The sequence below is a fragment of the Cibotium barometz genome, chromosome 34 (assembly GCF_041138505.1).
Source record: "Cibotium barometz isolate CiBa-2024 chromosome 34, ASM4113850v1, whole genome shotgun sequence".
In the NCBI taxonomy this organism is placed as follows: Eukaryota; Viridiplantae; Streptophyta; class Polypodiopsida; order Cyatheales; family Cibotiaceae; genus Cibotium; species Cibotium barometz.
Window position 1 is genome coordinate 33,016,655 of NC_141079.1, and position 13,737 is coordinate 33,030,391.

General features: G+C 40.2%; 1 protein-coding gene across 1 annotated transcript; it reads right to left on the minus strand.

Moving 5' to 3' along the window:
* Positions 1-388: 388 nt before the first annotated feature.
* Positions 389-3,692, minus strand: LOC147618937 (pentatricopeptide repeat-containing protein At4g18520, chloroplastic-like). Its single transcript, XM_086774383.1, has 6 exons — positions 3,126-3,692; positions 2,122-2,854; positions 1,977-2,039; positions 1,619-1,749; positions 1,108-1,389; positions 389-664 (listed from the first exon to the last, which is right to left on the minus strand). Exons 1-6 carry the CDS (start codon positions 3,690-3,692, stop codon positions 389-391), a joined length of 2,052 nt encoding a protein of 683 aa, XP_086630509.1.
* Between the last annotated feature and the right edge of the window lie 10,045 nt (positions 3,693-13,737).

Genomic DNA, 13,737 nt, shown 5'->3' on the forward strand with positions numbered 1-13,737 from the left:
CTTGCTGCTCCTGTTGATCACCCATGATTCCCCTTCTACTCTCACCCCAGCTGTTTCACGTCGGGTTCACCAAAAGCTGTCGTGACGTGGGCGGCTTGGCTGGGAACATGCTGGGTGTCTGGCTGTGAGAGCTAGCACTCTGGATCTCGAGGGAACATGGGAGAACAGGCCGCTAGCAAAGATGGGCCTCCCTCCATTCACCGGCAGACTGGAGCACACACACATAGGGGAACAAGGTCCCTTTTTCCATAGGCCAAGCAGCCGATAAGCAAATATAATGAAGGGAGAAGAGAGAGAACAGATGCACATTATAAATCATTATCACTTAATCACAACAAACTATTCATAAGCATCTTTATAGCATCATAATACAATCCTGTTTTTTTTTTTAGATGGGCAAAGCCTCCATCGACATGTTTGCCTCATCCCGGTTTCTTCCCATTGAGCCGTTCTCTAAGTCCTTCCGTTCATATGCATGGACATGACCTGCAAATATCAAATCCATTTTTGCTTCCCTCAGAATAAGCTCCATGGACTTCCTCATTTCCTCACCATCATCCTGATGTTTAGAATTGCTGCTATACCATGGTGCATGAATGACTGCAATCAGCCAGGGAGTTTTTCTTCTGTCTACTTTAGCCAAGTCAGCCACAAGCCATTTGTACTGATTAGAATCTTTACTGACATTAGCATAGGAGCCAAGCATAAGGACATGTACGCCAGAAACTTCAAAAGAGTAATAGAGATTTGAATCTGAACCACTCTCTTTGTATGGCCTTTGCCACCGTGTGTTGAAAGCTCTGAATGGTTGCAATACAAATGGAATATTCTCTACATCATGATTTCCTTGGGTAATCATCCATGGCCTTAAGCTTGCCAGGGGCTCGACAAGATTTTCAAAAGAATCCCCAGAGAGGCTGATAATAATCAGCATAAGATAGCTCGCCTGGCAGTATTATTTCCCCCCCCCCGTATTGTCCTTGTTGAATGTGATTTTCTTTGTTCCTTTCCATTCCGTCTGGCCAAGGTCGCTTTTTCTGAAAAGGGAGAGGGAAACTTTCCCCTTCTGCCAAAATAGTAGGTGCATGGTGGGGTATATGAACCAACCTGGAAAAAGGGATGCTGAAGCGCTTCAATGGCTGTTGGTCGCTGACTAGGATCCCATGAACACAAAGCCATCATAAGATTGATGGCTTCAGCACTTGCACGTGGAATGAGACCTGAAAGGTGGGTTCGAGGAAACTCAGGGAAGTGGAATCTCAGTGAATTTGCAAGTTGGAGGCCCTCAGGCCAAGTTTGCTCATTTGGCGTTCCAATAACACTGCAGATCTTGTACAGTTCATCTGTTTCACTTTCACTAATTTCAAAATTTTCTAAGTGTTGGAGCCCCTGGCAAATCTGACCAAACTAGAGGCTCCATATCTCATTCCCCGCACATCCAAATAAAAATCCAAGTACATAGCCCTGTAGCCCTTATCCCTGACTACGTCTTGACACCCGGGTCTCACTATAGCATGTTCTCCATGCGCACACAAAATCCACATCAAGCTGACCATTTATCATCTGCAACTGCTCCGGATGAAAAGTACCCACATTCGAGGCTAAAAATATCTCAAACCATAGCTCCTTTGCAAAAACTTCCTTCTGCAAAGTTGTTCCCAATATGTTTGACTACATTTCTCCAGTTCGTAGCATCTTCATCAGGCACTCCCTGCTCCTGATATTTTGCCTCCAAAATGGCTCCCTGTCCTTCTCTATTACCCACACAGGCTTGTATTTTAAAGCATATACACACATGTACTTCACTGTTTTCATGTCCACGCATCTCAATCCATTTAAAATAGTCTCTGAGCATGCTTTCATTGCATGGACGTGCCACAGCACGACATCCACCCCCTCTAAACCTGCACATCCTCCGGTATGTGCCACCAAGTTGCTATATAGGCTAATCTTCATTCAAATTTATATTGATTTGCCGTCATCTTTATCAAATTTTGGCACGTTATCTTCAGCTTTTTCACCCTCTGAACCCACATTTGCTGTACATGTTTATGAGGGCAGTCCCTAAAACAATGTTAGATTCAGATGCATTGCAAATAATATATTTATGTAGCTGTTTGCCTTCAGATAGGGCTGCACAGTTGGCGCATGCCAAAATCATGCTGATGAGTGTCACATCATCACGCTCCGACATATTTTCATAAACTCTGCACGCATGTGAAAATCGGCCACATTTCCCATACAAGTTAACGAGGGCAGTCTGAATGACAATATCCTGCTCAAAGGCACTTCCCATGATGCAAACGTGCATCTTCTTGCCTGTGGCTATGGCCACAGCACTGGCACATGCATCAAGGGAACTAACAAAGGTGACCAGATCTGGCATCAATCCATGCAACATCATGAGATCAAACAGGAAAAGTGCATGACTACCTTTCCCACATTGAGCATATGTAGCAATCATAGCAGTCCAAGAGACGGAATCATGGTGAGACATGCTGTTAGATTCTCTTTGAGCATACTCTAGCTGCCCACAATTGCCATACATGGTGATAAGAGCCGTACCCATTGCAACATCCATTTCAAATTCACTGCCATACATGCAAGCATGCATCCACATGCCTGCTTTGACGGTGGATTGGTGGGTAAGAGCGGTGAAGAGGCTAATGAAGATGAACTTGTAAGGCAAGAATCCTTGAAGCTGCATTTGCCCTACTAGGTGGAGGGCTTCAATGTGATGTCCATGCATAGCATGAGCTTTGATGGCGAAATTCCAAGCGAAGAGATCCAGCTGATGCATTCTGGCAAACAGGGAGTGCACCTCATCCAGGGCACCACACCTTCTTGTCCTAAACTGTCAAACAGTCTCTGAGCTTCCTCAAGAGACCCAAGTTTTGCAAGCATATCAATTAGCATGCTACTGACGCATGCATCCAAATCATAACCACTTTCGACAACATATCCATGAATGAAATTACCCCTATGATCAGCTGATGTACTGGCGCAAGCTTTCAGAATGCTTACTAAGGTCACAGTATTTGGTAAGAAACCTTGCTCTTGCATTTGCGCATACAGTGAAAAAGCCATTTCACTTTCCCCACGCTCAGCATTTTTTTAGTCTTTACCATCTGTGTATTCTCAAACATGTACACATCAGCATAGATGTTTGACAATAAAATAAATGTTGTAGCATGTGTTTCATTCATGCTCACCGCACGACCAAATGCTTGTGTACCAAGCTCTAAATTACCCCACTTTTGACAAGAAGATAACAAGGTGTTCCATACCGCAAGATCAAGTTGAAAAGGCACCTTCTCTAACATTACAACAGCCTCATCAAGTTGGCCTGCGCGATAGAGAAGATCAACCATGCAAGTATAGTGCTGAATAGTTGCATAAATGTGATGATTGTTGATCATATCCTCAAAACACTTCTGGCCCTTGTCCTTAAGACCTGCATGGCTGCATGCTGCAAGAACACTAAGAAATGTGACTTCATTTGGTTGAATGCCTTCCTTCATCATTCTTTCAAACAGATGAAATACAAGCTCAGTCTCTCCTTGGCAGGCACACCCTGCAATCAATGCATTCCATCTCACAAGGTCCCTTGTACATATTGCATTGAACAGCCTATGAGCATCCACCATGCTTCCACATTTGCCATACATGTCAATAAGTGCAGTTCTCAACATTGTATCAGAAGCTTCAAGCCCATTAGTTACGCAACTTTGAGCATGGACCTAGCTTGCCTTGGGAAAGGGCAGCTATACTTGAACATGCATTCAAGGCACTGATAAGAGTAACATTATTGGGCATTTGCCTCTCCTGTTGCATTTTGTTCAAAAAGTTCTGCTTGTCCATGTCCATGATCTCCATACCCTGCGATCAGTGCTGTCCATGAGACCACATCTCTAACCAAAAGCCCATCAAACACCTCCTGTGCTTCCACAAGCAGGCCACATTTGGCATACATGTCCAACAAGGTACTACCAACAAAAGTTTCTGATTCAAAACCCTCTTTTGCAATCTCAGCATGTACTTCTTGTCCCCTTTCTAGAGATCCTGTCCGGCTGCAAATTTTCAAACTGCCAACAAATGTGACAGCATTTGGGAGCACGCCCTCCATTTGCATCTGTTCCAAGCAGTGTAATGCTTCTCCATCAAGTCCACAGTCAGCATACCCCGAACTCAAAACAGTCCACGCAACTACATCTCGTGCTTCTAGCTCATCAAACACTTCATCTGCCTCAGCAAGTAAGCCACATTTTGAATACATCTCAACCAAACTATTGCCAACAAAAGTGTCTGATTCCAATCCCTCTCTGACAAGACCAGCATGTACTTCTTGGCCCTGTTTAACCCATTTCAGTCTAGCACAAGCTTTTAATAATGCCTGAAGAACATACTTGTTAAGTTGAGCACAATTGTGTTGCATTTGATGGAACAGTTCAAAGGCATGCTGATACTCTCTGCATTCGAGTTAGCCTTCTAGAAGAGAAGGCCAGAAACACCCTTTCTGTTGTGCAAATCTACGAAAGACCTGCTCTGCATCCAGAATAAGGTGATTTCTTAGTAGCCTATGAGCTTCCAGCCCATTGTAACACACGTGTAGATGAACACACTTTGCACATGAAGAATCTCTCCTTTTTCTGCATTTCTGCAAGATGGATGTTAAGCTTTCCACCGATGGCAGCTGCGCCATCTGCTCCAAAGAAGCCAATGTCTACTCTAAACTCAAAGTCTCCCAACCCTTGGCCTCTTGCACTTGTGCATCCATTTGCACTCTAGGAGTGGATCTAGATCCAAATGCTCGTGCATGGTTTGCTGGCTCCTCCTGAAAAGCAGAACTCGACCACGCTGGACCAGCACATATTTTCCCCCTTCCACCGATGCCCTGTACTGCTTCAAATCACCATGAACTTCTTTTCAAAGACTCTAACTGGTTGCAGCCATTAACTGGCACATAGTTTATTCATGTATTACAAATGAGCATTCCATGTGTACATATAATGCCATCATATATGGCTTCCCTGAACAACGAGTAAAGCTTTAATCTCCATGTTCATACACTCAATTCTACAGCATTCTGCATTGGCATTCCATTTAATCAGGATGACGCTTGGGAAATCCATATCCTTCTGATGTTTTGGGCTTTCTCTATGTCAAACCATTCATCCAGATCATCATTGCATTCATTTAGCTCTGCTTTTCAAAGAGTTTCTTTCAGATATCCTGACAATCAGAGTACAAAGAAGTGTCCACCTTTCCGGCATTCATGAGTTCTTGAGCATTCTATCTGTTTTGCAACTTGTAGGGAAGACCTCAAGTCAATACAAGCTCCTCACCTTCCTCAGCTATCAGAAAGGTCGAGTGTCGTAAGCCCTTGAAGTGGCAAGAATGGATCAAGTCATTGCAAGCTCCTCTCCTTCCTCAGCTGTCGAGAAGGATGAGTGTCACAAGCCCTTGTTGCCATTCTACAGTTCTAAGAGAGAACTACAAGTCTATACAAGCTCCTTGCCACCCCCTTCTCCTGAGGTGAACAAGTGTCATAAGCCCTTGTAATCCTTCTTCTTCCCTAATAGTTTTATTATGGAAGACTACAAGTCCTATAAGCTCCTTGCTCTCTCTTTTCGAGAAATGCATCAGTGTCATAGGCCCCTATAGCCTTCTTTGCTTTGTCTGCCATTATTTTTACCTCCTTTGCATCCTTGTCATGCTTTAGAAGTTCTCCAAGCAGCTAAGATATAGCATCATTATAGTATATTTCCTTCATTTTTTTTGTACCTGCCTTTCAGAAAGCCCTGATTGTGTATCTATTTGCTCTAATTTTCCTCAAGCATCATCTTGATTTGTATGTCATCTTGCATGTATCCATACATTCCAGATATCATATCGTTTTTCATCCAGCATTCGAATCAGATAACATTACCTTTGTTTTCCCACTTCACCCAGCCTTCTTTCGACTACCTGTTGCTGTTGCATGTTGAGCACAAACGCCTGAAACATCTGCATGGTGTTGACGTCCGGACGAAATCCTTGCTGCTCCTGTTGATCACCCATGATTCCCCTTCTACTCTCACCCCAGCTGTTTCACGTCGGGTTCACCAAAAGCTGTCGTGACGTGGGCGGCTTGGCTGGGAACATGCTGGGTGTCTGGCTGTGAGAGCTAGCACTCTGGATCTCGAGGGAACATGGGAGAACAGGCCGCTAGCAAAGATGGGCCTCCCTCCATTCACCGGCAGACTGGAGCACACACACATAGGGGAACAAGGTCCCTTTTTCCATAGGCCAAGCAGCCGATAAGCAAATATAATGAAGGGAGAAGAGAGAGAACAGATGCACATTATAAATCATTATCACTTAATCACAACAAACTATTCATAAGCATCTTTATAGCATCATAATACAATCCTGTTTTTTTTTTTAGATGGGCAAAGCCTCCATCGACATGTTTGCCTCATCCCGGTTTCTTCCCATTGAGCCGTTCTCTAAGTCCTTCCGTTCATATGCATGGACATGACCTGCAAATATCAAATCCATTTTTGCTTCCCTCAGAATAAGCTCCATGGACTTCCTCATTTCCTCACCATCATCCTGATGTTTAGAATTGCTGCTATACCATGGTGCATGAATGACTGCAATCAGCCAGGGAGTTTTTCTTCTGTCTACTTTAGCCAAGTCAGCCACAAGCCATTTGTACTGATTAGAATCTTTACTGACATTAGCATAGGAGCCAAGCATAAGGACATGTACGCCAGAAACTTCAAAAGAGTAATAGAGATTTGAATCTGAACCACTCTCTTTGTATGGCCTTTGCCACCGTGTGTTGAAAGCTCTGAATGGTTGCAATACAAATGGAATATTCTCTACATCATGATTTCCTTGGGTAATCATCCATGGCCTTAAGCTTGCCAGGGGCTCGACAAGATTTTCAAAAGAATCCCCAGAGAGGCTGATAATAATCAGCATAAGATAGCTCGCCTGGCAGTATTATTTCCCCCCCCCGTATTGTCCTTGTTGAATGTGATTTTCTTTGTTCCTTTCCATTCCGTCTGGCCAAGGTCGCTTTTTCTGAAAAGGGAGAGGGAAACTTTCCCCTTCTGCCAAAATAGTAGGTGCATGGTGGGGTATATGAACCAACCTGGAAAAAGGGATGCTGAAGCGCTTCAATGGCTGTTGGTCGCTGACTAGGATCCCATGAACACAAAGCCATCATAAGATTGATGGCTTCAGCACTTGCACGTGGAATGAGACCTGAAAGGTGGGTTCGAGGAAACTCAGGGAAGTGGAATCTCAGTGAATTTGCAAGTTGGAGGCCCTCAGGCCAAGTTTGCTCATTTGGCGTTCCAATAACACTGCAGATCTTGTACAGTTCATCTGTTTCACTTTCACTAATTTCAAAATTTTCTAAGTGTTGGAGCCCCTGGCAAATCTGACCAAACTAGAGGCTCCATATCTCATTCCCCGCACATCCAAATAAAAATCCAAGTACATAGCCCTGTAGTCCTTATCCCTGACTACGTCTTGACACCCGGGTCTCACTATAGCATGTTCTCCATGCGCACACAAAATCCACATCAAGCTGACCATTTATCATCTGCAACTGCTCCGGATGAAAAGTACCCACATTCGAGGCTAAAAATATCTCAAACCATAGCTCCTTTGCAAAAACTTCCTTCTGCAAAGTTGTTCCCAATATGTTTGACTACATTTCTCCAGTTCGTAGCATCTTCATCAGGCACTCCCTGCTCCTGATATTTTGCCTCCAAAATGGCTCCCTGTCCTTCTCTATTACCCACACAGGCTTGTATTTTAAAGCATATACACACATGTACTTCATTGTTTTCATGTCCACGCATCTCAATCCATTTAAAATAGTCTCTGAGCATGCTTTCATTGCATGGACGTGCCACAGCACGACAACGCGTGGGTATCCTGGGTGACCCAGAGCCCGAGCACCGTATGGTCAGCACCCTCTAGGATCCTTCGCAGGTAACCTAGCGCTTCACGCATAGGCCGCTTCCTTGGCCCCTCATCCCCCGTACCGGAAGCTCACCATTTTAATCGCACTGAGGCTGGTCAAGACCTCGGCCGACCTTGCTACGCGAGACGTCCTTCATTGACTCTCCGTCAGCAGTTGCAACTTTATCAATTAGGTCTCCACGACCTTAATCACAAGATGGTCACAATGCTTCCCCAGCAATCTTGACATAAAACAGTCATTTACAAACAGTCATAAAATATAGTTTCTATATTAACTCTCATTTTTCCACATTATCCCTCATCAATCCACATTGCTTATCCCACATTCCAGTTATATGTGTACTCATCCCATCACATCATTTTCCATCTCATCACTTTGAGATTCCTTCTCATCACATATCATATATTCACATCCATACTTATATCCACATCCACATCCATACATCCACATCTACATCCATGCATCTATTTTCACATCCACATCTTCATGCACTTTCATGCATCCTCATCCATACATACACATCCATACACCATTTCCTCATTCCCATTCATATAACCCCATACGCCTTCTCATCTATTATTTTTCATCACATCCATTCTCACCCTATCTCACAACCCATATTCATCTTATCTCATCACATACACTTCTTATCTCATTCCATACACATCTTATCACCTCTTAACTCATCTTATCACATCCTAACTCATCTCATATGCATCTTATCTCATCTTATCACATCTCATACACCTCTTATCACATCCTAACTCATCTCATATGCATCTTATCTCATTCTATCACATCTCATACACCTCTTATCACATCCTAACTCATCTTTTATGCATACCTCTATGCAAGAATTTCAATTGTGATAAAAGTAACACTTTTATAATAAAATAAATTTTTATTTTTATATATTTTTTTTTGTAAAATTTTTATAATAAAATAATAATTTATTTATTTTTTTCATTTTTATGCACAAAATTCAATATGATGAAAATAACTTTTTATAATAAAATAATCATTTTTTTTCTTTACAGTTCTATAATAAAATAATAAAATATTCATCTTATATGCATACCTCTATGCATGAAATTCAATTAGGTTAAAAGTAGCACTTTTATAATAAATTATTTATCTTTTATGCATACCTCTATGCATGAAATTCAATTATGTTAAAAGTAACACTTTTATAATAAAATATTTATCTTTTATGCATACCTCTATGCATAAAATTCAATTATGTTAAAAGTAACACTTTTATAATAAAATTTTTATCTTTTATGCATACCTTTATGCATAAAATTCAATTATGTTAAAAGTAATACTTTTGATATAAAAATTTATTCTTTATGCATAATATAAAAATTCAATTTTCTCATGATTCTAATGAATTTCTTTCAATTAATCTAGGATGATAATTCCTAGAATATGGTAGGAAATCCTCTTTTCATGCTTTGAATGAAATTATTTTATGTGTAAATTTTTATAAAATTTTGCCATAGCTTCGCTACTATAACTAATAATTCTTAATTATTTTAAAAGATAGGTTAACTTTAAGGGAATGATTAGAATGATCCTAATTGGATCATTAACCCTTAAAAAAATAATCCTAGAATATATAAATTAAAAGCATAGATAAAAATAACTTTAATAATATTCAAAAACCATACCAGTTAAGCTTCTCAAGCTTGAGAGGGGTTGAGAAGAGAGAAACATTTAGAAATTATAGAAAAATCAAAATTCACCATACTTACCTTACAATTTGCTTGATTCTTTAATCACGGTAGAGGCCCCCAACCAATCAATTGGTTTAGTATGTTGATGGAGCCACCAATGGGTATTAGAGAAGAGGGAAGTGTCAAAAACTAGTGAATTATTAAAGAATTCACAGTTCTTGGCTAAGGTGGAGAAGAGTAACTATGCATAAGACACTATATATTTTTCAATAAGGGGAGGCTTCTATTTATAGGAAAATTTGAGCTCCTAACCAAAAAAACTGATTCTAGAATTTTCCAAGTCAGTTTGGTCACTTTTTGACCATTTTTAGGTCAGTTAAGCTAACTTTTTGGAACTAGACTTGAATGAGGAGAGAGGAGAGATGAAATATCTCAACTTTTATGATTTTAAAACTCATTTAAGCATGTGTTTTAGGAGCCTCATTGAATGCTCTCCTTTTCCTTACTGATGTGTCAAAAATGGAATCCTTACACTCAAAATATCTCATTTTTTTATATTACTCATATTTTTTTACTATTAAACCTTGTACATTTTCAACTCTTCATCTTATGTGAGCATTTAAGGGACTCCCCTTCCTTACATATGTGTCATAATAAAATCATTATACCCAAAATATCTCATATTTTTAATATTGCACATAGTTTTTTACTAATAAACCTTGTACATTTTCAACTCTTCACCTCATGTGAGCATTTACTCATTTTTGGGTATTTTCTTTTTACAATTTGGATTTATCTCCTCCCTACACATGGATTGATGCTATTGGCCCATAGGAACCTTAATTGGACCATAGTCTAAAGATTTCTGAAAATCTAGACCCTTAGGCTAAGGTTCTTTATACCTATTTCCAATTAATTCCAATTGCACATTGGAAAATTCTTTTTGAATTTCTATTTCAGGGAAATTCATCTTAATTATATGAGATATTTTTCTATTCAAAAATATTCAAAATCTGAATATTCTCTCTCTAGAATATTTTCTCTCTCTAGGTTAAAATAGCCACAAACAAGATCTCTTATATTTCAGAAAAGGAATTGATTACAAGAAAACATTACACTCCTACCGTTAATGTATCAAGGCAGCAAGAACACTGTTGTTCTAATCATCAAACTCCCGCTACATCGCCTGCTTGTACTCCGAACGTCAATGTGCAACCAGAAAGTAATCTACCCAGTGCATCTTCCTGCAAGCGAAACTTTGACGTAGTAAATATACCCATGCGTCAAACTTCATTGCAAGAAAGCCTACGTCAAGGTCGGCTTAATGATGCACAACTCGCCCTTGCTGAAGCGATTTACTTTTCTGGGAGTGCTATGATAATGGTGGTGGATAGTGAGCATTGGAAGAGAGCATGGAAGAAAATTGGTGAGTTTGGACCAGGGTTTTCATCACCTACGTACCATGCTATGCGAAATCTACTCTTGTTTGCAACAAGAGTAGCCACCAATTCTTTTGAAGAGGAAATGGTCAAAAACTAATTAATTATCAATAAATTCACTGTTTTTGGCTCTAAGGAGGAGTAGAGTAACAGTGCATAAAACACTATTAAGCTTCTACAAAGGGAGAGGCTTCTATTTATAGGAAAAAGTGAGCTTCTAACCAAGCAAACTGATTCTAGAATTTTCCAGACAGTTTGGTCAATTTTTGACCATTTTTGGATCAGTTTAGCTTACTTTTTGGATCTAGTTTTGAATTAGGAGAGAGGAGAGATAAAATATCTAATTTTATTGATTTAAAATTCAAAAGCAATGATGGGAAAAAGGTGCCTACTTCATGAGGGGGAATCCCCACTCTGAGGTGTCAAATTTTTATTTTTTTAGTATTTCCTTTGGTCCTTAGTCCACTCTTCATCTTATGTGAGTATTTACTCATTTTTGGGGGGATTTTCTTTATTTCTTCAATTTACCTCCTCCCTACATTTGGATTAATATTATTGGTCCATAGGAATCTTAATTTAAAATTTTCAAAAAATCTGGACTCTTAGGATAAGGCCTTTTGAACATATTATAATTTATTTCTAATGCACCTTCTCAAATTCTTTTTGAACTTCTGTTTCGGGGGAATTTACTTTAATAAGATGAGATATTTTTCCATCCAAAAATATTTAAAACTGAATCATCTCTCTCTAGAAGATTTTCTCTCTCTAGGTCAAAACAGGTAGAAACAAGATCTTTTATATTTTTGAAGAGGAATTTGATTACAGGGGAAGATACTAGACTTATGAGAGGCTGGGGAGGAATATTACATTCTCTCCCACTTGAAAAATGCGAGATGTCCTCATCTTGCAAACTGGGGGTACTTCCACAACAGTTCGGCTTCTTTCTCCCAGGTGGCATCTTCAAAAGAATAGAACTTCCATTTAACCAATAATTCTCTCAGAATTCTATTCCTGAGAACCTTCTCTCGAACATCAAGGATTTCTTCAGGTTGGAGTTCCATCTGCCCTTGGGTTGAAGAAGATAAGATTTCATCAAGCAAATGATTCGGGCTTGGTACATACTTTTTAAGTAAGCTGACATGAAAATCAATTATGTACTTTGAGATGAGGAGGCAGAAGAAGCTCGTAGGCTAAGTCACCTACTTTCTTTGTAATCAGATATGGCCCACAATATCTGGGGGATAACTTCTTGTACTTCCCAAGAGATAGAGAACTTCTTTTGGGGCATACTCGAATGAAGACCATATCTGCTTCTTCGAATTTTCTGTCTGTCCTCTTCTTATCTGCATGCTATTTCTGTCTATCCTAGGCAGCTTTTATATCTTTGCGAATTGACTGTATTTGCTGCTCCATGTCGTCAAGCGTCTGTCTGGACATCTCAACCCTAATCAATGGGTCGGACCAAGTTAATGGAGTTAAGCAATCTTGTCCATACAGAGCTTTGAAAGGGCTCATCCCAATACTTCGGTGATAAGAAGCATTGTAGGCGAACTCGACTTGGTGCAGATAACTTAGCCACTTCTTGGGTTCCCTGCCAAACAGCATGACCGAAGTATATCTTCAATTACTTGGTTGACCCTTTCTGTTTGACCATCGGTCTCAGGGTAGTAAGCTATGCTAAGATCCAAGAAAGTTCCTACTGCTTCAAAAAATGCAGTCTAGAATCTTGACGTGAATTTGGGGTCTCGATCACTTACTATTCTTCTGGGTAGGCCATGCAATCTGAAGATTTCCTTGAGGAACACTCTAGCCACATCCACTGCTGCAGTGTAGGTTTCTTATACTGGAATTAGATGGGCAACTTTGGTTAGTCTATCAACTACCACGAAGATGGAGTTGTAGCCTGATTACACTGAAGGTAATCCAGTAATAAAATCCATACTGATGCATTCCCACTTCATCTGGGGGATGTCTAAGCGCAAGTAAAAGAACGTGTACAAAGAATAATTCTTAGCAATATAGAGCTTTTTGGATGTAGTATAGTAAGTGATGGATGGTCTAATGTACAAAGAAAACCATTAATTAATATAATGGTTATTTCACCTGGAGGTGAGACTTTCATCCGTGCCGTAGATTCTGCTGGTTCAATCAAAACTGGGGCTTACATTGCTCAGGTCATTGGCTCTGTGATAGAGGAAGTGGGTGCCAAAAATGTAGTCCAAATCGTCATGGACAATGCAAAGAATTACAAGAATGCATCCAAAATCCTAAAGCGACAGTATCCACATGTTTTTCCGGTAGGCTGTAATACTCATAGTTTGAATCTTGTATTAAAAGATTGGTATAAAAGTGATGATACCAAATGGTTTGCCTCAATCGTCGACACTGCTCCACCAGATTGTGAGATTCATGCTCAAGAGAGACAGAGAGTGTTAGATATTTTTCGACCTCGCATGTCAGTTATGTTAAAGCTTCCAGCGGAGACTAGGTTTTGCACTCACTTTTACACTTTTGAGTCTCTTCTTCGAAATAAAGATGCAGTTTGCGAAACATTTACATGCATGGCATTTCGTGCTGGGAGAGCACTCAACTTGAAAAAGTGAAAGAGAAAATCAAAGTCTTGAAGGCAGCGCTTACG

Bases quoted from the DNA above. Each gene is read 5' to 3' on its own strand.
- LOC147618937 (XM_086774383.1), bottom strand. From the start codon at position 3,692: ATGTTGAGAACTGCACTTATTGACATGTATGGCAAATGTGGAAGCATG. The intron at 1,750-1,976 runs GCAAATCAATAT...GTAATAGAGAAG, and splicing joins AAAATTTGATAAAGATGACG to GACAGGGAGCCATTTTGGAG. The intron at 665-1,107 runs GTTGGTTCATAT...GATTCTAATCAG, and splicing joins TTCAGCATCCCTTTTTCCAG to TACAAATGGCTTGTGGCTGA.